The sequence below is a fragment of the Salpingoeca rosetta genome (assembly GCF_000188695.1).
Source record: "Salpingoeca rosetta unplaced genomic scaffold supercont1.21, whole genome shotgun sequence".
NCBI classification, from domain to species: Eukaryota; class Choanoflagellata; order Craspedida; family Salpingoecidae; genus Salpingoeca; species Salpingoeca rosetta.
The window spans coordinates 414451-439929 of NW_004754913.1; the positions used below are offsets into that span (position 1 = coordinate 414451).

Genomic DNA, 25479 nt, shown 5'->3' on the forward strand with positions numbered 1-25479 from the left:
GGGCTTGTTCAAGCACCAACACAAAGCCTTCTCTGCCTCTCTCTCTCTCTGTTTTCCCCTTCTGCGCACACACACACAGAGACACACAAAACGGCACAAGTTCAAAGCACTCTCCAAAAGCACAAAAGCAAACACACACAACACACACACAACACAACACACAACACACACAACATACACACACAACACACACAACACACACAACACACACAATCACACAATTACTGGGCAATGAAGAGGGCCACACCAGCCTGCACCCATTTGCGTTTCTGGCTCGTGCACGGCAGCGTGAGCCGCGTCACAAGCATCTGGCGTTCGTTGTCCGCGTAGAGGGGAACAGTCAGCGTGCGGCTGGCAACGTCCTGCTCATCCAACAGATCCGCAGGCACCCAGCCAACACACACGTGCGGCAGCGGCGCAAACGTGGGCGAGTCGCGCTCAGCCACATGCAGGCGCGTGCCGTCAAACATGCAACCCTGAATCAGCAAGCCCTGCACACGGCACGACACGTGCGTGTTCGCAATCTTGTCCGCGTTCCACTCGCACACGAGCCGCAGCGAGTCCATGGAACACGCAAACGCCGCAGCCGTCTGCTGCCGCAGTGCATTGAACAGCGTGCCTGGTCGGAAGAAGTTGCCGATGTCGAGCGTCTCGTGCAGCAGCGCACCCGTCTTCGCCTTCTCCTCGTACCCGCGCAGCGCCAGCGTCTTGCGAACAACCTGCCGCACCCACACAGCAGCAACCTCGGGCCCGTCCCACAGCTTCAGCCACACCGCCGGCGTCTCTCCGCGCAGCAGCGCGCGCGCAATCTGATTCACCCGCTGCGTCAGAAGTGACTGCGCCTGCAGCACCGCCCGCAGCTCCTGCAGGTCGCCCTGCACCATGGCAATCACGCGACGGCCCTGCGCCCGTTCCAGCCGCACAAACGCAGTCAGCGCATCCTCATCACCGGCACCTCCAACAGCACTGCCGCCACCACGGCCCTTGCCCTTGCCCTTGCCTGGACCACCAGCACCAGCAACACCATCGCCATCGCCGCCCTTGAGCAGGTCCCGCCCGTCCACCAGGCGCTCCCACGCCGCCAGGAACGGCTGCAGCGCATCCCGCCACCGCTCCCGGTCAAAGTCCTCAGACAACTTGCCCGCACGCTCAAGCTGCTGCAGCTGTGTCAGCAGCTCCGTCGCCGCTTGCTGCTGTACCGTCTTGTCCACGTTGGCGGGGAGGCCAAAGAGCTCTGGCTGGTCCGTGTCGGGCAGGTTGCGGATCGCCTGCACATAGTCTGGCAGATGCACGCTCGTCGGGATGTTGATGCCTCCCAGGCGCCCGCGCTTGCCGCCGCCACCGCCGCCGTGGAGGCCGCTGCCACTGGTGGACAGCGTGTGCTGCTGCCCACTCAGCACCTCATCCGCAAAGTAGTCGTGCAGGTACGTCTCAAGCACCTGCGCGTCAAACACGTTGTCGACGCGCCCACCATACAGGGCGTTGAGGAAGAGCCCGTGCAGCGTCACCCAGTCCCGGTCGCCGCCAGCAGCGGGGCTTGTCGACAGCGTGGCGCGGGGCCCACCTTGGTTGGCGGGCGAAACAGACGACGACGATGACAACGTCCCGGATGACCACCGCTTCAGCACCTCAATCGACGCGCGCAGGTCGGAGGACGAGAACTCGTAAAACTTGCACCAGCCGTGCGGAATGTAGTTGCGGCGCTCCTGCACAATGGCGTGGAACCAGGCCAGCAGAAACAGCGCCTGCGCAAACAGCGACGAGCCGCCCTTGAGCGTGGCAGGCTCAATCGTGCTGTACGTGCGCAGCAGATTGCGTTTGACACCAGGCGGCGACTCAAACGTCACCTTCAGGCTCTTCTGCAACAGAATCGGGCTGAAGCGGTCGTGCGGCTCCGTTGTCAGCCACAGCCGGAAGCTCGGGTCGGGGTTGAGCGTCGACAGCTCTTGCTCAAGCTCCGGCAGCCAGTGCGTCACCAAGTGCAGGTTCTTCAGGCACAACCACTCGCCACGCGCTGCACACTGCCGCAGCTTTGTCACCGCCACCTCCGCCTGGCCCTGGCCCATGGCCACCTCGTGCAGGCGGTCGGCACTGCCAAGGACGTGCGTCGCCGCCTCCCGCAGCTCCTGCGACGGATCAGCACCAGCGGACACAACCATGAGCACGGGCTCTGTTGGCGTCGTCTCGGCCTCGTGCAGCGCATGCAGGTTTGTTGCTGGTGGTGTGAGGTCGTCCAGGCCGAGGAACCGGCACGCCAGCCCCGTCATCGCCGCCTGCAAGCGGTCTGGGCGTAGCGCCTTCACCAGCAGCAGCTGCTGCACCTTGCGCACCACATGCGAAGGAAAGTTTCGCTCGCACGCGGGCTGCTCCATCCAGTTGCGCCACACCGCCGCGTCCTCCTCCAGCCGCGCCGACCGCCCCAGCGACGGCACGGCCTCCAGCACGCTGCGCACAGCAGCAACCCGGTCTGGCGGCGTCCACGACGGAATGCCACCGCCACCGCCACCACTCGTGCGGTCCATTGTGGAGGCGCGACGGGACGGGCTGGCGTTGGCTGCGTTTCCGCCGCCAGCACCGCCACCGGCAGTGCCAATCGGCGCCGTGAGCGCGTGCCAGGCGTCCTCGTCAAACTCCTCCGGGAAGATACCGCGGGTAAGGTGCATGGCAAACGTCAGGCGATCGCGCTTGAACAGGGAGCGCGACACGTACCCGTACACCAGCTGCTGCAGCTTGCTGCACAGCATCTTGATGCGCATGTCCGGGGAGCCTGCAGCCTCGCCCGTCTTCTCCGCAAGCGTGCGCTCAAACAGGCCCACAAAGGAGGCCAGGCTGAACTGGTACATATGGTTGATGTTGCTCAGGCCCTTCATGAGGAAGAACAGCGTGCTCGCGTGCTGGGCAAGCGGCAAAAACGCATCACGCTCCTTGTTCAGCGACTCCTGCAGCTGCTGGGACTCCTGCAGCGAGGTGGAGATGACCGTGCTGCTGGCCTTGGTCTCGTTGAGCGAGTCAAGCAGCGCCTTGTTCTCCAGGATGTTACCCTCAGCATCCGCAAGCTCCTTCAACAACTTGTCCTCCAGCTCGTTCAGCTTCAACTTGAGGCTCTCCTCGTTCTTCAGCAGCTCCGTCTTGCGCGCCTCAAGCTCGGGCTTCTCGTGCCGCAGCGTGCGCGCCAGCAGCTGCCCTGCAAGGCCCGCCTGCGTCACGGTGAAGTTGATCTCGCACAGGTGCGAGCGCACGTCTGGCGGCAGATCTGCGCTCGCCCGCTGCGTCGTCAGAATCAACCGAAAGTCCTCGTTGTAGTCAATCAGCTTGTCGCCCACATACACGCACGTGCGCGGGCCCTGAACAATGAGCTCCTGCCGGATGGTGGGGTACATGATGGGCTCCACCAGCGACACGCCCTGCACCAGCAGCGTCTTGCCAAAGCGCACGGCAAGCTCCAGTGCCGTGGCAAAGTTGGCGTCCTTTTGTGCAGTCACCTCCAGGCGCGCGTCCTTCAGGTGCTCCTGCAGCCAGGAGAGCGCAGTGGACGCAGGGTCCACAATGAACAGCGGCTTGGCCGTGTTGGCCACCACCGCCGCGTTCTCCAGCGACAGCTGGTCTGACGGCAGGCCCTCCGAGCGCCACACCAGCTGCTTGCTCTCCGTGGCCAGGAAAGCGAGCGCGCTGTACGTTGGCTTCTCGTGCACGAGGCCACACGCCTCCACCCACTTGTTGGTCAGGTCCAGCCGCACCTGCTCCGCCGCGCACGGCAGGTATGTCACAAACGCCGCAGAGAGCATGGCCTCCAGCGGCAGCAGCCGCGCCTCGTCCTCAATCGCGGAAACCTGGCGGCTCCACCGCTGCTTTTCGCCGTCCAGCTTGGAGATGAGCATCTCCGCGCTGTTGATGGTGGCCTGCGCCTGGTCCACCTCCACCTTGAGCTTTGCGCCCTCGGTCGTGTTGCGCTCGAATCGCTCCCTCAGCTCTGCCACGTGCGCGTCAATCTTCGACAGGTCGTCAGTGAGTGCTTTCAGCTTCGCCTCTGCCTTGGCCAGGCTCGCTTCAAGCTCCTTGTTCTCCTCCTCCAGCGGGCCAACCTTCTCCAGCACCGCCGCATACTTCAAGTTTGCCTGCACCCAGCTGCTGAGCGGCGCCGCAGCCCTGCTGGCGCGTTTGGCGTTTGCGGCCTCAAACGAGGCGTGCCGGTCCTCAATCAGCGCCTCCACCTGCTCGCGGATGCTGGGCGTGATCTTGCGCTGGTCAAAGTTGATAATCTCGTCCTTGACGCCGCGCTTGGCCAGGAACGACTTCATCGACTTCCAGCTCGTGTCGTAGATGCCCATTAGCATCAGCACGCCCTGCAGAATGTCGCGCACGGCGTCTGGCGGCGCGCGCAGGGAGCGGATCTCCGTCAGGGCCTCGGACTTGATGGACCCCACGGCCTTCTGCGCAGCGGCCAGGATGGGCTCGATACTGCTCAGCTCCACCTCAATGGCCTTCTTGCGCTGGCTCAGCTTGGCCTCCTCCTCGGCCAGCTGCCGCTTGAGCTGCTCCACCTGCGTCTTCTGCTCCGAGGCCTGCTCCATCGCTGCCTGGATGTCCTGCAGCGCCTGGTTCGCCTCCGCCTGCTTGGCTGCCAGCACCTCCTGCTGCTCAGACGCCTGCGCCTTGAGCTCGTCCACGCGTGCCCCGGCCTCGTGCAGCTTGTCCAGGCCGCGCCGGAACCGCTGCCCTTCCTTGCCGCTCTCCTGCGTCTTGTTCTGGAACAGGCGCGCAAACGTGACGATGAATTGCGTAAAGTCATGTGGGCTTGCATCAAGGCGCGCCACGGCATCCGCGTGGATAGTGGCCAGCGTCTCCGTCACATCCGGGTCCTCAAGCACGGCCTCGGGCACCTGGTCCTCCAGCAGCAGCTGCGGCAGGACACCCATGCTCGCCGGCGACCACCGCTCCGCCCACAGCATGCGGCACTCCTTGATAAACGCCGGGTTGGACTCGCACAGGAAGGCAAAGTCCTCCCGGCTGCAGTCGAGGGAGAGGGTGACGTGCAGGTGGTCCTTCACCCGCTGCGTGAAGAAGCGGAACATGCCGCTGCGCCACCCTTCCTCTGCCGCCGCGTCCTTGAGCGAGGCCAGCATGGGCTCCAGCTCCGCCGGCTGGAACAGGCCAGGGATGTCGCCCGTGCTGATGAGCGAGTTGAGCAGCTCGGAGTACGACGCCTCCAGCAGCTGGTAGTCTTCAATCAGCAGCACCGTGTCCACGCCCTCCACGCCCGCGCGCTGCATGGCCTGCTTCAGGTCCGCCTTGAAGCTCTTCAGCGAGTAGTTGCGGCCCACGTTTGGCGACACCGTCTCCATGGTCATCATGAACGTGACGAGCTTGAGGGCGGAGCGGCGGCCGCAGCCAGCGCGTCCGGCCATCAGCAGCGAGCCTCCGGGTGCAGACACCGCCATCTCAACAGCAGCAATGCGCCGCATCATCTGTTGTCAGGGCAACATGTGCGCGTGTGCATGTGCGTGTGCATGTGTGTGTGTGGGTGATGTGCGTGTGCATGTGTGTGCGCATGTGCATGTGCATGTGCGTGTGTGCGCATGTGCATGTGCATGTGCGTGTGTGCGTGTGTGTGCGTGTGTGAGAGAACGAGAGAGAAAGAGAGAGCTGGTCATGAACATGTACGCAGAACAATGGCAGTGCAGTTACAACCAAGAACACAACACACGCGAAGCAGCAATGCAGTTGTCCACACCATCAATCACACCATCAACCACACAAAACCACACAAAACCACACAAGGCATTGCAAACGCTCCAGCACCGCAACGACAAATGCAAACATGTAGCCGCACCTCCGGGAAGAGCTTGAGGGTGAGCGGGGCGTGCTCGCGGTTGTGCCGCGTAATGCCGGTCTTGAGCATATCTGCATAGTCGTCAAGCGAGACGAGCGAGAGCGGCTTGCCCTGCCCGGCCGTCTGCACCTCAGCCGGGATGAACGTGGTGAACACGCTGTTGTTGAGCTTCTCCAAATCATGTCCCCAGTCGCGCTGGAGCAGCGCAGAGAGGAAGCTGTCGAAGCGGGCCTGGTGGTCTGCAATGAGCGTGTTGCGGAAGAGCAGCTGGGCAGAGTACGCCCAAGCATCAAGGAGGTTCACGGCAGAGAGGTCATAGCGCAGCAGCGACAACGCCCACTCCGTCAGGAACACGGGCGTGAAGATGTAATGCCCCTGCGTGTCGCGCGTGAACTCGCGCTTGGCAAACTCGTACACGGCAACCATGGACGCTGCGAGGCGAGACACGTTCTGCGGCGTGGTCCACTGCCCCATGCCCTGGTACTTGAAATGCAGCACGGGCCCCAGCATGCTGGTGTACACCTCCTGCATCTGCGCGCCCTCGCTGTAGTCCATGTACAGGATCTTCACCGTGGAGGTGAAGCGCGTCGACAGCGGGTGCCTGCCCATGGTGCTGGACGGGTTCATGGACGCAACAATCTGCACGTTCTCAATGCCCACCCAGTCCAAGTTGGCATCGTAAAACCCGCGGTACGCAATCAGCTGCTGCAGAAACTGCACAATGAAGGACGTGCCCCACTTGTCCGGCTTGGGCAGGTTGATGTCCTTGATGTACAGGATGAGCGACTCCCCTTCCTTGGGGCGGAACACGCGGCCCACGTTTGTCGTCAGCACCATGCACGCCTGCGACAGGGTCTGCACCACATCCTGCGGCGTCGTCTGCGCATTGCAGTGCATGATGGCCACAGACGCGCGCTGCTGCTGCGCAAAGAGCTGGAACAGCAGGTTGGACTTGCCAACGCCCTCGGGCCCGACGAGAATAAAGTCCAGGCGCTGCTCCATCCAGGGGCGGAGCGTGTCCAGTGTGCGCTGCACGTCTGTCGTCATGATGAGTGGTGATGACACCACGTCCTCGACCGTCAGCTCGACGTCCGCCTGCGACGTGTAGTTGGCAACGCTCCCGCTCTCGTCCACATACGCGTCCAGCGGGCGGCGCGGGTCTGGCAGCGGCTCGCGAATCCACCCAAACATCTCCTTGGCCAGCTGCGAGCGCGCAGGCAGGGAGAGCGGGCCGCCGAGACCACGAACGAGCCGCACGGCAAGCTCAACCACGCTGTCAGCGCCAGACAGCTGCGACAGGGCGTTGAAGACAATGCCAACGCGGCCCTGCTCTGCATGCGACTCGGTTGCCGCCAGCTCCTGCGCTTTCGCCAGCGCGCGGTAGAAATGGTCGTCCAGGAAGTCGCTCACAAGGAGACGGTGTGATGCGTCGGCAAAAGGCACAACGCGCACGTGGCTCTTGTTGGCACGGGCCGCGGCGGCAGACCGCTTACTGCTGTTGCTGTTGCCGCTCTTGTCTTGTTTCTTGTTGCTGCTGTCACGCCTGTTCTCCTGGTCGTTGTCGTTGAGGCCATCCTCGCCCTCTTGGCTGTCTGCGCCAGGGGCAGCGGTGTCGGCGGGAGTGCGTTGCTGCAGCCACGCCTGCACCAGGGACCGCACGTCCGTGTCCTCGTCCGAGAGGAAGATCATGCCCATGCGACTGATGGTGGCTGGCGACGCACAGGACAGGTCGTGCGTCTCAAACACAAAGTTGACGTTTGGCCCAAACTGGATGCGCTCGCCCGAGGGCATGGTGAGCAAGCGGTTGTCATCCAGGACGGAGTTGAGCGACTCAATCCACTCCGGATCAATGTCGCCATCGCACACAATCCACGAGTGCTGGTCAAGTGGCTCCTTCACCACCTGCCGTGCCGCCGCCGTCAGCACACCGTCGTACCAGTCGCGCGTGTCCGGGTCAATGTGGCCAAGCAGCTGCTGCCGAGGCATGGCCTTGGGGTTCATCACATACGTCTTGATGCGGTTGGCGGCAAGCTTGCTCATGGCGTGGTGCAACACGCGCCAGACCATCGTCTTTCCGGAACCAGAGGGCCCAACAATGACAACACCCATGCGCTGGCGCAGCTGCTCGTGCAGCTCCAGCATCTTCTTTGTCTGTGTTTCTGTGGGCACGAGGCCCAGCTCCTCGTACGCCTCGGCAATCGCCTGTGACAGCTCGTGATACTCAATCTCCGCCAGGCTCACGTCGGTAAACACGTTGGAGATGAGGCCGTCAAAGCGCTTGGCATCCGCAAAGGACAGCTTGCTCAGCGTGTTCACCCGCAGCGCCTGCACCAGCAAGAACGCCTCGACCCTGCTGTCCACAGCATCACCACCACTGCCATCACCATCATCACCGTTGGCCTGTGCGTTCTTGCGGCGCTTGGCAAGCAGGTGGCCAGCACCACGCAGGATGGTCTTGAGGGCGCGCAGCCCCCAGTCGTAGTGCTGCTGCGGGGAGAGAAGCTCCTTGGCCATGCTGTAGATGGCGACGAGCTTGCGGCCCAGGTCCTTGGCGGCACGGAAGCCCTCTGCAAACAGCATCACCTCTGCAATCAGCTCCAGGTCCGGGCGGGACATGGCCACGGGCCTGAACAGCTGCTTGAGGTTGTCTGGCAGCTTCTGGCGACCGCCGTACCCTTTGCCGGCCGGGTTGAGCGTGATGAAGATGCCCGAGTTGGGGTTGATGTCGACGGTGCGGCCCAGCAGCTCCGCCTGCGGCTGGCCGGACTTGAGGGCGGCCTGGATGACCTGAATCTGCATGGACACGGCGGAGAGCACGGCCTCCTCCAGGCGGTTGAACTCGTCAAAGCAGCCCCACGCGCCGCACTTGACCAGGCCAATGAAGATGCGGCCCATCGACTTGACGTCAATGCCTTCGTCGCAGTTGAACACCAGCACCTGTCTGCCCATGGCGTTGCCCAGCGCCTTGACAGACTCCGTCTTGCCCGTGCCGGCGGGGCCGTAAGGGTTGCCGCCAAACCCCATGTGCATGCCCTGCGTGAGGGTGAGGTAGCACTTGTCCGTGAGCGGCGTGTGCACCAGCTTGGGGGCGTTGCCCTGGTACTCGTACGTGTAGTCGAAGAGGGCGTCGCACATGCGCACGGTGGCGTGCCGGTCCGTCTGTCCCAGCTCTTCCATCCGGCCGTCCTCCAGACTGTAGCGCAGGTTCTTCTGCCAGTACCAGTTGTCCAGCGTGGTCACGCGGTTCTGGACCAGCAGGTCCACAATCTCAATCATGTGGATGACGTCCAGGATGAGCGCCTTGAGCTTCAGCTGCAGCACGCGCCCTTCCACCGTGGACGTGTCCACGTCGGCGCTCGTGTACGACTCGAGCTTGCTGGCCAGCGCGCGGCGGGCGGCCGGCAGCGTGTTGCTGACAATGGCGTCCTCTGCCAGCTGCGTGAAGTTGATCTGCTCAGCGACACACAGCACCTGCGACGAGTACAGCATGGGGTCTGGCTGCTCGTCCGCGACGCAGCGGGACAGGCTCATGCCCAGGGCCTCCTTCATGGCATCTGCCAGCGCGCTCAGCCACGACTCCACGTTCACGCTGATGCTGACCGGCGTCTGCAGCTTGACCACCTCCCCGTCCTGGCTGATCATCGTCACCACCTGGTCCTTCTTCTCGCTGAAGCCCACCTTGTGGATGCCCGCAAACAGCTTCTTCAGGTGCGTCTGGATAACGGTTGGGTCCGTGGCCTGCCCCAAAATCTCCAGCATGTCGTCGTCGCCGATAAAGTAAAACCGCGGGAACGCAGAGCGCTTCTGCTCCAGGAACTCGTTGAGCGACTTCTGGCAGCGCGTGAGCTGGTCGCTCATCGTTTCCAGCTTGGCAGGGAACCCTTTGATGCCGACCACGCGCATCACGCGGTCGTCCCGCTTCACGTCCAGCATAATCTGCTTGAAGTCGCTGTCCACGCTGCGGAAGCGGCCCTGCTCCTTTGGCAGCGCGCCCCGCCCGAAGATGGGCTCCAGGTAGATCCACTTGCGCTGAATGGTCTTCAGGCGGTCCAGCACCTCCGTCAGCTCAGCCAGCTTCTGCTCCCACAAGCCCGCCTTGTCTGCAAACGCGGGGTAGTAGGGCGAGTCCTTGAGGGAGGAGAGGAGCGACTGGTTGTCGCCGAGCTTGCTCAGGAGCTCCTTCCACTCCTTGATGAGCGGAATCTCCTGCCCGTTGCAGTCCTCAAAGGACGAGAGCGTGAACGTTGCCGACGCGCCCCACAGGTCCACCTCGTGCAGGGCCTCCCTGATGGTCACCTCACCCTGTGCGCGCGAGTGCAGGTCCTTAAGCGCGGGCACGTTGTTGGCCATGTGCTGCGCAGCGCCGAGGATGTCGCGGAAGAGCAGCGACTCCACGGGCGTGGACGTGGGCAGCTGCAGGATGCCAAAGAGCTCCACCCAGTGGTCGGTGGAGAAGGCGTCCCCACGCACGTACTTGAGCAGCGGAAGCACGTTCCGGTACAGCTCGAGGTCCTGCGAGATGCGCACGCTGACGCTGCTGGCACGGGACTGCTTCACCTGCGCCGTCCACTTGTCCAGAAAGTCGGCAAAGCGGTGCGTCTTGCCGCGGAAGGTGATCCACTCCTCCTCCGCAAAGGTGTCCAGCTCAGACGTAAACTGCTCAAACACCACCCACGTGCTCTCCAGGGCCTCGATGTTGGCCTTGACCTCCTCCAGCACGGCGAGGCCGGCCACCTCCACGCCAAAGTGGTCGCTCTCCTGACGAATCTCCGTCGCCCGTTCTTCAAGCTCCTCCAGCTCCTTCCTCTTCTCCTTGATTGTCTGCACGGCCTTGAGGGCGGCGTCGCGGTCGCCAATGTCGGCATCCTTCGGCCGCAGGGCCTCCCACTTTGCGCAGAACTTGTCCACCGTGTTATTGAAGTCCTCCGCGCGCGTGTTGACGCTGGAGCGCATCACGTCCACCTGCTCCTTGATCATGAGCGCGTGAGACTCCAGCATGAGCTCAAACTTGTCCCACCGCTGCTGCAGCGCCTGCATGTCGATGCCACTGCCAGCCACGCTTCGCAGCAGCTTGTTCTTCGCGTGCGCCGTGTCAAACGCGGGCTTGAGGTATGGCCGCTGCGCAGACAGGTCGGCGTGCTTCTGGTTGGCTTCGCCAATCTCCGCAAGCGACTGCGGGCGCATGCTCAGCGCAGCCATGCCCTGCTCCACAAAGTCATCAATCTTGTTCACGTGCGACATGATGGACTTGCGAAGCGAGTTGACCAGTGCGTCAAACAGCCGCTGAATGTGGTCATCAATCGCAGACTTGACTGGCGTCGTCGCAACCGTGATGCAGTCCACCTGGCAACGGCAATTGGCAAAGTGGGGGGCGGATAGACAGAGTAGGTGTGTGCGTGTGTGTGTGTGTGTGTGTGTGTGTGTGTGTGTGTGCGTGCGTGTGTGTGTGTGTGTGTGTGTGTGTGTGTGTGTGTGTGTGTGTGTGTGTGTGTGTGTGTGTGTGTGTGTGTGCGTGTGTGTGCGTGTGTGTGTGTGTGCGTGCGTGCGTGTGTGGGTGTGTGTGTGTGTGTGTATGGGTGTGTGTGTGTGTGTGTGTGTGTGTGTGTGTGTGCGTGCGTGCGTGCGTGCGTGTGTGTGTGTGTGTGTGTATGGGTGAGTGTGTGTGGGTGGGTGGGCGTCGGAGAGATGTACATTTGAATGAGGGAAAGATAATAATGAGCAAGCAAACAAACGCGAGAGAAATTGGCCATGGCCATCCTACCATGAAACACACTTTCACACACGCACACGCATGCGAATGCACAAATGCACACACGCCTACACATTCCAGCCAACTGACCTTGACTTGGTTTGGCAGTTTCTCTGCCTCGCGACCTTTTGTCTTGAGCATGCGGAAGTTGGCCTCCCAATCCTCCACGTTCTCCAGGTGCTCTGCAGCGAGCGCCTCAATGTCCACGCAGCCAATCACCACCCAGTCCTTGAACTCGTGCACCACCTTTGCCAGGCGATGGAACAGCTGCTCCGCCTTCTTGTAGACGGCTGCAAACCCCTGCGCGTTGCGGTGAAGGATGTGCTTGTACACGTCCCCGCCACCGCCGCCAACGCCGCCAATCTTGGACGGGATGACCAGGAACCGCTTGAGCTCGCGGTAGTACTTGGCGCGCACCTCCTCCAGTGGCGGGCGGAACTGGAGCGCCTGCTGCCGAAACACGAGATCAACTTTGAGCTCCGGCAGCCGCTCGTGCAAGCGCTCGAGGCCAAAGCGGTACTTCACGTCAAGCGCCTTGTAGAGCTGGTAGTCCCAGTGCAGCTGCCAGGGGCGCATGGCATCGGAGGAGAAGCCCTGGGCGGTGAGCTGCGCACACACGGTGCGGAAGTAGCCAAACCCTTCCTTCCACTTGCTCTGCTGCTTGAGGAGGTCCAGTCCCATCAGCTCCAGCGTCTTCTCCTTGAAGAGCTCGTGGTAGCGCCGCAGCTTCCTGTTCTCCCGCGTCAGCAGGCCCGCAGCCGTCTGCAGCTCCGTGATAAACGCATCAAGCTCCTCCGTGTTCTGCCACTCCACGCTGCCACTGCCGCTGCCGCCGCTGCTGCTGCCGTGGCTCTTGACGGGCCGCTTGATGACGGCCTCCAGGTTGCGCGCGTGCCGCTCCAGCATGAGGTACTGCGGCTCGAGAATCTGCTGCCCAATGCTGTTGTAGAAGTGGGCAACCTGCTTCAGAATGACGGCGTGCTTGTAAAACGCCTTGGCCGTGGTGACCGACTTGAGAATGTCGGCCGGCACCACCAGGCCCAGTGCGCGCAGCTGCCGCACCTCCCTGAGCAGCGCCATGAGGCGGTCGCTGTAGTGCACCGTCAGGTGGCCGTCCCGGCTGTCAAACTGCATGATGCGACCCGTGCTCTCCATCATAATGTCCTCGTTGCTCAGCTCCGCCTGCGTGTCGCGCACCCAGTCCTGGAAGAGCTCCTTCTCGTGCGCCTTGATCTCCTGCATCAGCTCCAGCGCCGCGTCAACCAGGTCGCTGCTGCCCTCCACGTCCACAAGCAGCGGGTCGCACGCCGATACGACTGACTTCAGTCGCCCCCACAGCTGCCGGCAGAAGAGGATGGAGCGCACAACCAAGGGTGTGTTAACCGAGGGCACGGCCCGGCCCATGGCCTTGCCGCCGTCCTCGTTGGTGATTGCCGTCTGGAACGCCGCGCGCACGCGCTCCAGCTCCTGTTTTAGCTGACTCAGCAGAATCTCGCGCTCCGACTGCAGGCCGTGTGCAACGGCGGGGCGGGAGACGAGCTCGCGGTACTTGGTGAAGTGCATCTGCAGCGACTGGGACGAAGACTGCAGCTCTTTGAACTGCGCGCGCAGCTTGGTGGCCACCACGGCCTCCACGGGCTCAAGGGACTTGTGGTAGCTGGCGACGGCGGCGTCCCACGTGTGCTGCGTGAAGTCGCTCACGTGCAGGGCGTTGATCGGCGAAAACACGTCAAACATGCGATCCGTGTCGTAGGTGAGCTGCTCGTCCTTGGACAGGAGCGACAGCATCTGGTCGTGCGTGGTGCGGATGGAGAGGATGTGCTCCAGGCGCGTGCCCAGCGCCGAGAGCTCCTTGGTGGTCATCTTGCCCGAGGTCCACAGGTGGGGCTGGTAGCTGCGCCAGAACTGGCCCGTCAGCTCGTCAACGGCATTCTGCCACCGCGTGCACACCGCCATGCCAGCCTGCAGCACATCCCGCACCTGAACGCGGTTTGGTTGGTTTTGTTGGTTTGGTTGGTTTGGTTGGTTTGGTTGGTTTGGTTGGTTTGGTTGGTTTGGTTGGTTTGGTTGGTTTGGTTGGTTTGGTTGGTTTGGTGTCGAAGGGAGAGGGGAAGTGAAAATGTTCGTACGAGTGAGCGGACACAGGAAGACGAGCGAGTGTTGAAGGTCGACAGTGGGGCAGTGGGGCAGCGGGTGAGTGTTGGTTCCAAGACATCTAGACAGACACACACACACAACCCAAATTTGCAGTGCCAACGGCTCACATGCATGTGTGATCACACATGAGCAAATGCGTACATGTGCCCCTCCTCCTTCCCACCCCTGCCACACCTCCCCCGCTTTCAACCCACGCCTATTGCCCTACCTTGTGGTACTCGTCCTGCCAGAGGTCGACCTGTGCCAGGCGCTTTTCCAGGGCGCTGGCCAGGTGCACGCCCGCAATGTCGATGAGCCGACGCATTCTGTCCTCGGGGAACGGCGGGTCGTGCTGCGTCTGGCGCCACAAGTCATCCAACACGTCCTGTGTGCGCTCGGCAACCTCCTGTAGGTCGTAGATGGAGGTGGAGGCAAGCGTCTGCATATCGTCCTTTGTGTCCCGCAGCACGTCTTGAAAGTACTGGGCACGCTCCCTGGTGGAGGTGGCGAAAGGTGGGTAGGGAAGGGGGTGGCGATGGCGAGCGGGGATGGCGAGGCAACGAGTGGCAAAGATGAGGGAGAGGAAGAGGGAAATGAATGAGGTGTAGGGTGGCATGGAAAGTGTTCTGTCTCGATCGACAACAATGGTTGCGTGGCCGCGTGTGCATGTGCTCGTGTGCAGTTTCGTGCACACATGTGCATGCTGTTTCACAAGACAGGTCTGCATGGATAAATACGCAGCACACGCAAGCAACACACACAACACACACAACACAAGCAACACGGCAGCAGGAATGCAATCACACCTGCCGCTGAGGTTTGAGGCTGAAGCTGAGACGTCACCCCAATATGCATACTCGTCCGCAAACGACGAAATTGTCTCCCCGGCGGACCCTGGCAGGAGAAACAGGTGCCGTGCAGTGGTGAGAGCGTGTTTGAAAGGTGAGGCAGGCGTGGCGTGTGCCTGTGTAATCGTGTGTGTGTGTGTGTGTGTGTGTGTGTGTGTGTGTATGTGTGTGTGTGTGTGTGTGTATGTCTGTCTGTCTGTCTGTCTGTCTGTTTCTGATGTGGGACACTGTCGATGTCACTCATAGAGGCTTGTTGTGGCATAATGTGAGACGCACACAAGCAACGGCATACACGCACAGGCAGCAATAATGCCAGCACCGCTGCTGCCGTCGCAGCTCACCTTGCATGCGAAGTCGCTTCTCGAGTGAGTCGTCGAGTTCAGACATGAGCGTCTGCAGCCGGCGGTCAAGCTTTCCGCTCCACGCAGACGATGACCTGAACACATGCACACAAAAGATGCACAGTTACACAAATACACAGATGTACACATGCAAAGAAGCACACATACACAAACAAATACACGAACAAATACACAACCACAAACAACACAAACCCAAACACACAACCACAACCACATGTGCATATGTCGCGTGTCAACGATCAGTGTTGTTGGTTTTGGTTTTGTGTGTTGTGAGCATGAATATGCGTGGCAGACAATCCTGCACGCGAGCGTGTTCCCACACGCATGGGTGCACTATACGTGCATGAGACGGCACTGACTTGAGCAAGAGCGGTGAGAAGACGTTGTGTAAGCTTTGGTAAAGGGCAGACAGCGGCGAGTTGCTCATCGTCACCACTTGCACAATGGTATGAAGGTTTTCCTGTGGTGTGTGTGTGTGTGTGTGTGTGTGTGTGTGTGTGTGTGTGTGTGTGTGTGTGTGTGTGTGTGTGTGTGAGCACGTGAGCATACGCGAAAGCAAGAGAGCCTGCACAAGCCCCGGGCACCCGCAACGCGCCAAGTTCGGCCACTGGCAAGAGGATGAGAACACACATGCACGCAAGTTTGAGGCGCAGCGGCAGGCGAGCTGCAGTCTACCATGTTGATGGGCTGAGGGCTGGTCTTGTAAAAGATCATGGCGTTGAGGCGCTCCTCGTCCTGCGGTACCTCTGTCATCGCCAATATCTGGTCCTGTCAACCCCACGCGGGCACACAATTATGTGTGTGTGTGTTGTGAGAGTATGTGCATTCGTGTGGGAGTGTGTATGGTTGTGTATGTGTGTGCATGTACGTGCGTCCTACTGGGTGTCCTGATGTGTGCGATGTTGGTTGTGCTGCTTATCGGTCAGAAACGCCATGCCACAGATGCAATACAACACCGTGCTCATGTAGTTCCACACACAAACACACACACACACACCTTTGCACGGTTGTGCAGGACAATGAGAAAGAGGACATCGGCGTCATCAAAGAACCGCTCCAAAGCACCGCCCTCCAGCATGTAGTTCAGGGCCTATAACAAGAGAGAGGGAGAGCGCGAGCACAACACGCATCGGCGCCGTGAGCCACACCTTCAGATCGTTGGTATATCAAGCAAGCAGGGCAAAGCGAGCAGGGCAAAGCGAGCAGGGCAAAGCGAGCACTTGACGGTGCACACTGTGTCACACAGATAATACACGTACTGGATCATTGGGACCGGAGAGGGAAAAATGGGCCACGGTGAGGCCGGCGATAAAGTCAAGCCTGGCATCCGCGCCCGTGGACGCCATTGTCGTGCGTGTTTGCGAACGTGCACAAGTGATTGTCCGCGATCAACGTGTCTGTGTGTGTGTGTGTCTATATGTATGTATCTATGTGCCTGTGTATGGGGTTGTGAATTGCTTGATGGCTCTGTCAAAATAGATTGGCCACCCGTCGATTGGCTGGACCTGGCGTGGTGCATGCACACGTGTGCGTGAGCATGTGATGCGACGGTGAGTGTGTGATGCGACGGAGTATGATATCAATCACAGGATTGCCGTCGAAAAACGAAAACCACAAGCGTGACATGGGTGCAATTGGGTTGCGCGTTGACAGACGACTCGCATCAACACGCACGTGTAGGTCATGTCCACAACAACACCCATCTACACGTCTACACACATCTACAACCAACAACACACATGCACACCAACACCAACACCACCTGCCCCCCCCCCCATCTCTCACTCACCGCCACTGTTTCTTCGTTGTGTGTGTGTTTGCAGTTCGCTGGCAACGGTTTTGCCTATTTCTAAGCCAGGCGTCTATTCAAAGGCGGTGACAGCATGCTGAAGGGCAGGAGGAAGCGCCGTGCTGGCGAACGTGATGGTGGTGGCGGTGGTGGTGGTGGAGGGAGGGGACAGCAGCAGCTTGGCGCTGGCGCGCGGCTGATGCTGGCACGCGCAGAGGAAGAAGAGCGTGAGCGAAGACGGGGCAGGAGAAGAGGCCGGATGGTCGACGACGAAGAGGAGGATGATGAGGAGGACGAGGAGGAGGCGGAAGCGGCCATGCAAGCTGGGATGGTTGGACGTGGTCGTGGCCGTGGCCGAGATGCGAGGGGCCGAGGAAAGGCCTGGCGACACTGGGACAGTAGGCTGCAGCAAGGAGGGTGGCAGGCGCTGGACGAGGCCCGAGAACAAGAGGAGGCGTTAAAGAAGAAGCAAATGGATGAAGCAGCCGATGCAGAAGAGGCAGCGGATGAGGACGACGAGGACGACGAGGAAGAAGAGGAGCCATTCATGCTGGTGGTTGGTTATGGCTGTCACATCTTCAGGGACACCGACTTGTACCAAGCAACAGAGTCAGGCAAGCTCTTGCAACCCTGGCACAACGACCCATCCTTGCTGGTGGACAGGTACGTGCATGTGTATGTGTATCTGTGTCTGTCTGTGTGCGTGTCTGTCTCTGTCTCTGTTTTGAGGCTACGATTCGCTGTGTGAGTATGCAAACGTGCGCTCTCAAAGTGCGTGTGTGTGTGGGTGGGTGTACATGTGTGTGTGTGTGTGTGTGCGTGTGTGTGTGTGTGTGTGTGTGTGTGTGTGTGTCCACTTTGTTGAAGCGTCTGCTTCTTCCACCTGTACCTGTGCGTTGACTTGATGCTCGCATCAATTCCATACATGCCCATCTTCGCTCATACCCCTGCTCCTGCTCATACTGGTTCTGTTTTGGCAACGCTCACACTCAACTGTGTTGCGATGTCTATTCACCAACCTGCTCCTCCGTCACAGGTTTGATGGACGGTTGCTGCTGGACGACCAGCGACTCTTCAAGAAGAAGAAAAGGTGGGCACGCCACACACGTAACACGTGCAACGCACACACACACACACACACGTTGACACGTAATACGTGGCTGTCGTTGTTCAGCATGTGCTGCTGCTGCTGCTGCTGCTGCTGCTGCTGCTGCTGGCTGAAAGGGACCGCCAGACAGCACCAATACAGAACGTATCCGGCCACACCATCACGTGACACAGCCCGTAGCACCACCAGCAACAACACCTGCACCCGTGATGGTGATCATGTGTGACCTGCTGAATGCACTGGCACGCGTGTGTGGCCCGCCAATCGGCATCCTCACTGCTCCAATGCTTTCCCCACATCAGTCCCCAACCAGCCTGCACGCACTCGTGCATGCATGTATCTGCCAGCACTGTACATGCTGACCTGAGTTCCCTTTCACAGCGGCTGTGTGAGGGATTGCCGGTGTGATGGATGGATGTGTGCACGCGTGTGCGAGCTCTAGTTTATTGTCTCACATCCTCACACCGTGGTTGGTTCCTCTACAAAGCGCCCCTGGGCTGTGCATGTGCTTTTTTTTCACGATGCATGCTGCTCAGACCAACCACATGCACATAATCCCATGTGCGCGTGAATGACTACAAGCGCACGTGCGCACATGAATATTGCGTGCCTCGCTACCCTGACTCGCCTCTCAACACCGCGTTTTGTTCCATTCGTTTCCATGTATCTGTCTGTCTGTGCGTATCTGTGCGTGTGTGTGTGTGTGCGGGTGATTGCAGGTTCAGCTACTCGTGGTCAGTTGCAATGCGAGAAGAGGAGAAGATGTGCGACGCCGAGCGTTATCGTGACCTGAGGCAGGGACAGCCCGTGCTGTACGAAGGTGCGACCATTTGTACATGGCCTGCTTCCGAGTGGGCTGGTTATCCAGTGTGTGCACCCCTGCGGGTTTTGTGTGTTTGCATGACTGCACGCTTCGGTCACACACCAATTCCCTTTCCCCCTTCCCTCTCCCATCCCCCCCCCCGCTCTTCCCTCTCTCCTCTTCCCTCTTCTGTCCCGCCTGCAGAGAAAGTGCGTGCTGCGCGTGAGAGCCGTGTGGCGGCGGACCCGTTCGCCAGCGAGCTCGCGTTTGCGTATTCCCGCGGCGACCAGCGGCGCCATCGCAGGCGACAGCACAACATGCAGCGACGAGAGGGGGCAGCCATCCCCTTTGCATACGATGATGACGATGATGCTACTGGTGGTGATGGTGGTGCTGACGGGAAGCAGGGCAGGGCAGGCAGTGGATCAGGGGCGAGCACACAAGGCAGCGGCGGCGATTGGGAGGCGGAACCGGAGCCGTTGCCGTTGCATGCAAGCATGGAGTTGACGAGCGAGCTTCCACTGCCCCACACGTGCAAGCAGCTGCACATTATCGAGAAGACGGCCAAGTTTGTGTCGCGTGGCGGCGTGCAGATGGAGCTGCTCATACGCACACGCGAGCAGAACAACGCGTGGATGCGATTCCTGGACGCAGACGACCGCCTGCACCCGCTGTATCGGCACTTTGTTGCGCTGTGCAAGCGCAAGGAGTACACCCCGAGCTGTGACAGGTCGACGGGGGACGCCGAAGCGAAGAGTGAGGAGGGAGGGCATACAGGCGCCCAGAGAGGTGGGGACAAGGGCGCTGTCGATGGTGGCAGTGGCCCCGACACCGAGGACAGTGGTGGTGGTGATGATGATGATGATGATGATGATGGTGGTGATGATGACGATAATGACATCGGAATGGGTGGCAACAGAGACAAGCAGCAGCAGCAGCTGGGGCAGCGCGGGACAGCTGCAGTGTTGGCCAAAACTTCACCGCCAACAACAACACCAACAACAACATCAAAAACACCAACGCCATCATCGCCATCATCAACAGCAGCACCAGCCACACCAGAAGCAGCTGTGGCGGCCATGCTGCTTCGTGTACTTCCACGATTGGTGACAGTTGGGCTGCGACGCGGTGGTGGCGGTGGGCTGGAGCCGGGCCAAACTGACGACAGCGACACGAACGACAAGCACCGTCGTGGCAGTGATCATGGCAATGGCACTGATGGTATTGGCGCTGATGGCGCTGATGGCGCTGGTGAGGGTGACGGTGCAGACACTGCGGAGGAGTTGAGTGTGACACGTGTACAGTCGTCAACCAAGGCTGGGGGCGCAGCCAAGCGACGCAGCCCTGATCAGCAGCAGAAGCAGAGTAGTGGTGGTGGTGGTCGTGGTCTTGGTCTTGTGTCATATGACGACAGCAGCAGCAGTAGTGATGACGACGATGACGACGACGTGGGATTGCTGGGCGCTGGCACCAAACGCGCCAAGACAACACAGCGAGGTGCTGCGCCGTTGCCATCGTCATTAACAGCCACAGCAACGACACCAACACCAACGACTGCGGGACCTGGCATGGCGTCCACACGTGTTGGTCCGCTGGCATACGGGGTACCATCTGGGGTGCGGCCCCCTGCCCCTGCACCGCCACCGTCCATGTACACGGCTGCCCATCAACACGTGCACGCCGCTCCTGCCTACCCGACCCACCTACAGCAGCAGCCACAGCAGCCACAGCATCTTGCGTATGCAGCAGCACCGCTACCGCCACCGCAACTGCAGCAGGGCTGGCCCGCTGGTGTGCCCGCACATGCACATGCGCATACACATGCACAGCATCCCATGTACACACAGGGCCAGAGCTATCCTGGAGCACCTATGACCACAGTCCCAATAGCCACACCCACACCCACGAACACTGCCGCTGCACAAGGCGTCGGCAATGGCGGGGGTGATGGTGACGATGATGATGATGAAGAAGGCATGGTCGTGCCCCCACCAGACACCAAGGCGATTGTGGACAAGCTTGCATTCTACGTGGCAAAGAACGGCGAGGTGTGCTGCGTGTGTGTCTGTGTGTTTGTGTTGCTTGTGTGTGTGTGTGTGTGTCTGTGTCTGCGCATAAACATGTGTCTGTGTTGTTTGTGTTGTGTCTGTCTGTGTGTGCCTGCTTTACTGGTGTTGAGTCATTGAGGCACGAACAACCTTGCTTACCTGCTCACTCCACATGCTGCCCATGCACTGCTTACCTGTTTTGCTGCTGCTGCAGGCATTTGAGCGAACGATTGTGGAAAAGCACCGCGGTGACGCGCGGTTTGGGTTTCTGCAGCCGCACCACCTGTACCACGCCTACTACCGCGCTGTTGTGCAGGACCACACGGCCGCGCTTGCGCAGCAGCAGACGACCACCAACGCTAGTGGTGGTGGTGATGGCGGCGGTGGCAAGCAAGACACCGCATCAGTTGTGGGTGCAACCGAGAGCACAAAAGGGGCAGGAGGAGATGTGCTGCTGGGGCGGACGAGCGAGCAGGCGTCGTCGTTTCAGCAGCAGGAGAAGCGGCTGGCGCGGGCAACGCTCGGCAGCGCACCCGCAATGGCAAAACCAGCAGCAAAACCAACAGCAACAGCAACAGCAACAGCAAAAGGCGAAGAGAGCAGTCGTGGTGTTCGGGGTGATGAGGAAAAGGGTGTGGGGGCGAGTGGGCAGCGAAGAAGACGCAGGAAGCGCCGGTTTGACGTTGGCGGTCGTAGTGATGCAGTGGGCGGTGAACACACAACCACAGCAACCACAACAGCAACAACACAACAACAGCAGCAGCAGCAGCAGCAGCAGCAGCAGCAGCAGCAGCAGAGCGAAGCGGCAGAGGTTGGTATGACAGCAGAGGAGTGGAAGAAGCTGGAGCGGCGACGAAAGGCGAAGGAGTTTGCTGTGAACGCCCGTCTGTCCACGTTTCCCTCCTCCAACAAGAGAGGATGATGATGCTGATGCACGAAGTGACATGACTGTCGCTGTTGATGGTTGTTTGTTGTGGTTGCGGTGGCGTGGTGGCAACGATGTGCATGTGTGTATGTGTGTGTGTGTGTGTGCTAGCGCTGTTGTTGGATCGTATTGGTGACAATGTGACATGACTGCTACTACTTGAAACACCAAAACGCAACGAACCCCAACCAAGCAAACCCAAGTGCAGGAGCAAGCAAAAGCGAGTGAAGAGGGGTGTTTGTGCGCAACAAAAAACAAACCCAAACAAAGACGCTTCTTGCTTGTGGGTTGGAAGAAGAGGACATCGACAAACCCCACACCACAGACCACCACCAACACCACCGACAATGATGGACGAGCGGGAAGACGTGGAGGATGGCACGGAAGCGGCAGCAATGAATGCGAGCAGCGGCAGCAGCAGCAGCCATAGCCACCACCACGCGCATGTGTTCTCGGAGAGGCACCAGCGTGGAGCAACAGATGACCAGGAAGAAGAAGGACACACATCCGTGGTGTCGACGTCGCCGACAGCCATGGTTCAGGCTGCGCTGCCAGAGGACGTGGACAGCTGGGTGCATGAGTTCATGCGATGGACCAGTGAGCGACAATCACAGGCAGCAGATGCGCTCATCGCTGCTATCCAGCAGCGCGACGGCGAGGGTGGCCTGCGCCTGCTGTACAGGCGAGTCCACTCGTTCTTGCACGTTGACTTCCTTGCCATGCTTCCAGAGGAGCTCGCCATCAACGTCTTGAGGTTCCTCGACACAAGGTGAGCACCTGCACAGCACCACGTTGTCTGCCTGCCTGCTTACTTGCTTGCTTGCTTGCTTGCTCGCTCGCTCGCTTGCTTGTCTGCCCGTCTATCTGTGTCGACCTTGGAGACTGTCGGGACGTAGCTTGTGAGGGTTCACGGCACCTGTTTGCTCTGGCTGTTCTTGTTGCCCTGCTTCTGTATTTGGTAGGTCTGTCTGCACATGCGCCATGGTCTCGAAGCGATGGCGGCGTGTTGTCAACTTGGACCGAGTCTGGAAGCCCCGTGTACTCCAGGACTTCAACCGTGCGTCCATGCGTGCTGGCGTGTGTGTGTGGGGGGGGGGTTGGATCTGCGTGGGTCTGTGTGTGCCTGTAAGTCTCTGAATGTCTTTCTGTGTACGTGAGTACCGTGTGTGTAAACTTGCTCCTACTCCCACACTGCGTGAGTCTCTCTGCTTCCGTGTGCCTGCGCGTGTCCGTGCGCCGTCACTCAATGGCCCTGCTCTAACCCATCCCATTGTCGTGCATGATGCATGCAGCCCACACGCTGGAAGTGCTCATTAACCGAACAAAGCACATCCTCCCTCACCGTTTGACATGGAAGCAGGTGGGCTCAGCTGTCAAAGGGGACGCGAGTGCTGTGTCTGGCTGTTCGTTAGCTGCCACACATCAATCATCCCTGCCCCCATACGTCGCTCACACACACACACACACACACACACACACACACACACACACACACACACGCACATGCGCACGCACACGCACACACATGCGCACGCACACAATTGAAGATGTATGAGTTGCGATATCGCTGCGAAACGCAGTGGCAATCGCCAACAGTTGCTACACAGCCGCGTCACACTTTTCGAGGACACACCGGCGTGGTGCGTTGCTCTGCATGTATGCGTGCATGCATGACATGTGTGGACATGTCTGTGTGAGCACGAACACATGCACAGACGTGAACCCATCTTCCCGCGTACGCTCGCGCTCGCCCTGACATTATCGGCGGATGCTTGCGATGCTGGACGCGTGTACAGGTGACGTGTCTCATCAGCGTTGGTGATGATCGCGTGCTGTCCGGCGACACGAATGGTGCTCTTCACGTCACCTGTCTTCGCACTCAACGGGTTCGTTGGCCCTCTTGTCTGTGTGCGTGTGGGGGGGGGGGGCAGGGGGTGGTTGCCTGTGTCGGTGTGTCTGTGCGTCTGTGCGTCTGTGTCTGTGTATCTGTGTCGTCGTGTCGGTGCACCCACGTGCATGTGTGCGTGTACATGCGTGCGTTGCTCAACCTTTACGCCTTTCGGGCTCACTTTGCCCCCCTCACACACACAATACAACGCACACACACACACACACATACAACGTGCACGCCTGTGTGATATTTTGTATGAAAGCTTGTGGGCCAGCTGCAGGGCCATTCCCAGGGCGTCTGGTGCCTCGATGTGGACGGAACAACGGCCGTCAGCGGGTCGTGCGACCGCACAGTCAGGGTGCGTGCGTGTGGTGTTGTGGTGATTGAATGTGGTCGGAGTCGGTTGCTTGCGCTCGCATGCGGCGTGAGTGATTGCCCCAACAGTTTACACCCTTGAACACACACACACACACACGTTTGCACACACGCACGCACACACGTGCACTTGCACACACACACATGCACTCACATACTCCCTCGCGGGTCATTGGCTTGCCACGTCGCATGCGTTGAACATGGGCCAGGTGTGGGACCTTGAGCGGTTGCAGTGCCTGCATGTTCTGCGCGGACACACGTCCACCGTCCGTTGTGTCGCCATTACAGACGGCCTCGTCTTCAGTGGCGCCCGCGATGCCGCCGTACGTGTGTGTGTGTGTGTCTGTGTCTGTGTCTGTGTGTGTCTGTGTCTGTGTGTGTGTGTCTGTGTCTGTGTGTGTGTGTGTGTATACCCGTCTACCTGTATACCTGTCTACCTGTCCACCCGTCTGCCTGTCTACCTGTCTGTCTGTCTGTCTGTCTGCCTGTCTACCTGTCTGTCTGTCTGCCTGTCTGTCTGTCTGCCTGTCTTCCTGTCTGTCTGTCTGCCTGTCTACCTGCCTGTCTGTCTGCCTGTCTTCCTGTCTGTCTGTCTGCCTGTCTACCTGTCTGTCTGTCTGCCTGTCTACCTGTCTACCTGTCTGCCTGTCTGTCTGTCTACATCGCCGTCTCTGTCTCCCTATCCTGCCTCTCCATCTCTTGTATCTTGATCTCATCCCCCCTCCGTTCCTCTGCCTGTTTGCTGGGCGTCGTGGTCTTTTTCCACCACATGTCATGCTAATTCGATCATTCCATCATGACTGCAGGTTCGTGTATGGGATGTGGCAACAGGCAACTGCCTGCACACGCTCGTCGAGCACACAGACTCAGTCAGGTAGAAAGCAAGCGGGGAGACGAGTACGTGCATGGTGGTGTGCGTGATTGCGTGACTGTCTGCTCCTGCAAGCATATACGTCCACATGTGCTGCTGTGTTTGTGTGCATGTACATACTTACTTGTGTGTGACCGTACGGCTGGTCGGCCTTCTACCACGCCTACGCTTGTCAAGCCTTCACACACACACACACACACACACACACACACACACACACACACACACACATACACACACACGCACGCACACGCACACACGCACACACGCACACACGAACACACGCACACACACCAAACGCCTTCCTCCTTCCTCTGGGTTCTGGGAATGAATGGATGTGCAGGTGCCTAGCAGTAAACGACCGGTACCTTGTGTCGGGCTCGTACGACTCCCATGCCATTGTCTGGTCACGCGACACCTTCTCCCGCATGCACACGCTCTCCGGACACACATACAGAATATACTCGCTCGAGGTGTTACGCATTGAGCGTTGTGTGTGTGTGTGTGTGTGTGTGTGTGTGTGTGTGTGTCTGATATACATAAATATACTCGGTCTGAGGTGATTAGTCAGTGAACCGTCTGAGCCCCCCCCTCTGCCCCCGGTGGTAAGTGGTATAAAGAATCTACAGAACCCGACATCCCCGGCCCCATACCGCCGGGAGTTATGGGGAGGGGATCGGGGGGGGGATAAGAGAGAATAGTGATATAACCACCAGGCGCACCAAATTTTTTAGTCATATGGTGG

General features: G+C 59.9%; 3 protein-coding genes across 3 annotated transcripts; 2 read left to right on the forward strand and 1 right to left on the reverse strand.

Annotated features, from left to right (window-relative positions):
- Positions 1-189: 189 nt before the first annotated feature.
- Positions 190-16762, reverse strand: PTSG_08094 (dynein heavy chain isotype 1B). Its single transcript, XM_004991058.1, has 11 exons — positions 16715-16762; positions 16185-16430; positions 15923-16015; positions 15601-15693; positions 15285-15385; positions 14905-14999; positions 14522-14609; positions 13945-14209; positions 11670-13559; positions 5831-11173; positions 190-5465 (listed from the first exon to the last, which is right to left on the reverse strand). The coding sequence occupies exons 2-11, from the start codon at positions 16269-16271 to the stop codon at positions 222-224; spliced, it is 13299 nt and encodes a 4432-aa protein (XP_004991115.1). The 5' UTR covers positions 16272-16430; positions 16715-16762; the 3' UTR covers positions 190-221.
- Positions 16760-21791, forward strand: PTSG_12679 (uncharacterized protein). The gene is made up of 5 exons (XM_004991059.1): positions 16760-17377; positions 17751-17804; positions 18542-18642; positions 18829-20672; positions 20887-21791. The coding sequence occupies exons 1-5, from the start codon at positions 16809-16811 to the stop codon at positions 21592-21594; spliced, it is 3276 nt and encodes a 1091-aa protein (XP_004991116.1). The 5' UTR covers positions 16760-16808; the 3' UTR covers positions 21595-21791.
- A 71-nt stretch (positions 21792-21862) lies between these two features.
- On the forward strand, positions 21863-24862 carry PTSG_08097 (uncharacterized protein). The gene is made up of 8 exons (XM_004991060.1): positions 21863-22366; positions 22560-22654; positions 22890-22957; positions 23145-23237; positions 23394-23483; positions 23751-23846; positions 24073-24186; positions 24670-24862. Exons 1-8 carry the CDS (start codon positions 21945-21947, stop codon positions 24739-24741), a joined length of 1050 nt encoding a protein of 349 aa, XP_004991117.1. The 5' UTR covers positions 21863-21944; the 3' UTR covers positions 24742-24862.
- Positions 24863-25479: the final 617 nt, after the last annotated feature.

What these genes read in the sequence shown, in the direction of transcription:
- PTSG_08094 (XM_004991058.1), bottom strand. Translation starts at nt 16,271, where the DNA reads ATGGCGTCCACGGGCGCGGATGCCAGGCTTGACTTTATCGCCGGCCTC. An exon ending in TTCTCACCGCTCTTGCTCAA is followed by an intron (nt 15,000 to 15,284) that starts GTCAGTGCCGTC and finishes GCATGTGTTCAG; the next exon opens with GTCATCGTCTGCGTGGAGCG. An exon ending in GGCAGGACGAGTACCACAAG is followed by an intron (nt 13,560 to 13,944) that starts GTAGGGCAATAG and finishes AACCGCGTTCAG; the next exon opens with GTGCGGGATGTGCTGCAGGC.
- PTSG_12679 (XM_004991059.1), top strand. Translation starts at nt 16,809, where the DNA reads ATGCTGAAGGGCAGGAGGAAGCGCCGTGCTGGCGAACGTGATGGTGGT. An exon ending in CCATCCTTGCTGGTGGACAG is followed by an intron (nt 17,378 to 17,750) that starts GTACGTGCATGT and finishes CCTCCGTCACAG; the next exon opens with GTTTGATGGACGGTTGCTGC. An exon ending in ACAGCCCGTGCTGTACGAAG is followed by an intron (nt 18,643 to 18,828) that starts GTGCGACCATTT and finishes TCCCGCCTGCAG; the next exon opens with AGAAAGTGCGTGCTGCGCGT.
- PTSG_08097 (XM_004991060.1), top strand. Translation starts at nt 21,945, where the DNA reads ATGATGGACGAGCGGGAAGACGTGGAGGATGGCACGGAAGCGGCAGCA. An exon ending in TGTACTCCAGGACTTCAACC is followed by an intron (nt 22,655 to 22,889) that starts GTGCGTCCATGC and finishes TGATGCATGCAG; the next exon opens with CCCACACGCTGGAAGTGCTC. An exon ending in CGTGCGACCGCACAGTCAGG is followed by an intron (nt 23,847 to 24,072) that starts GTGCGTGCGTGT and finishes AACATGGGCCAG; the next exon opens with GTGTGGGACCTTGAGCGGTT.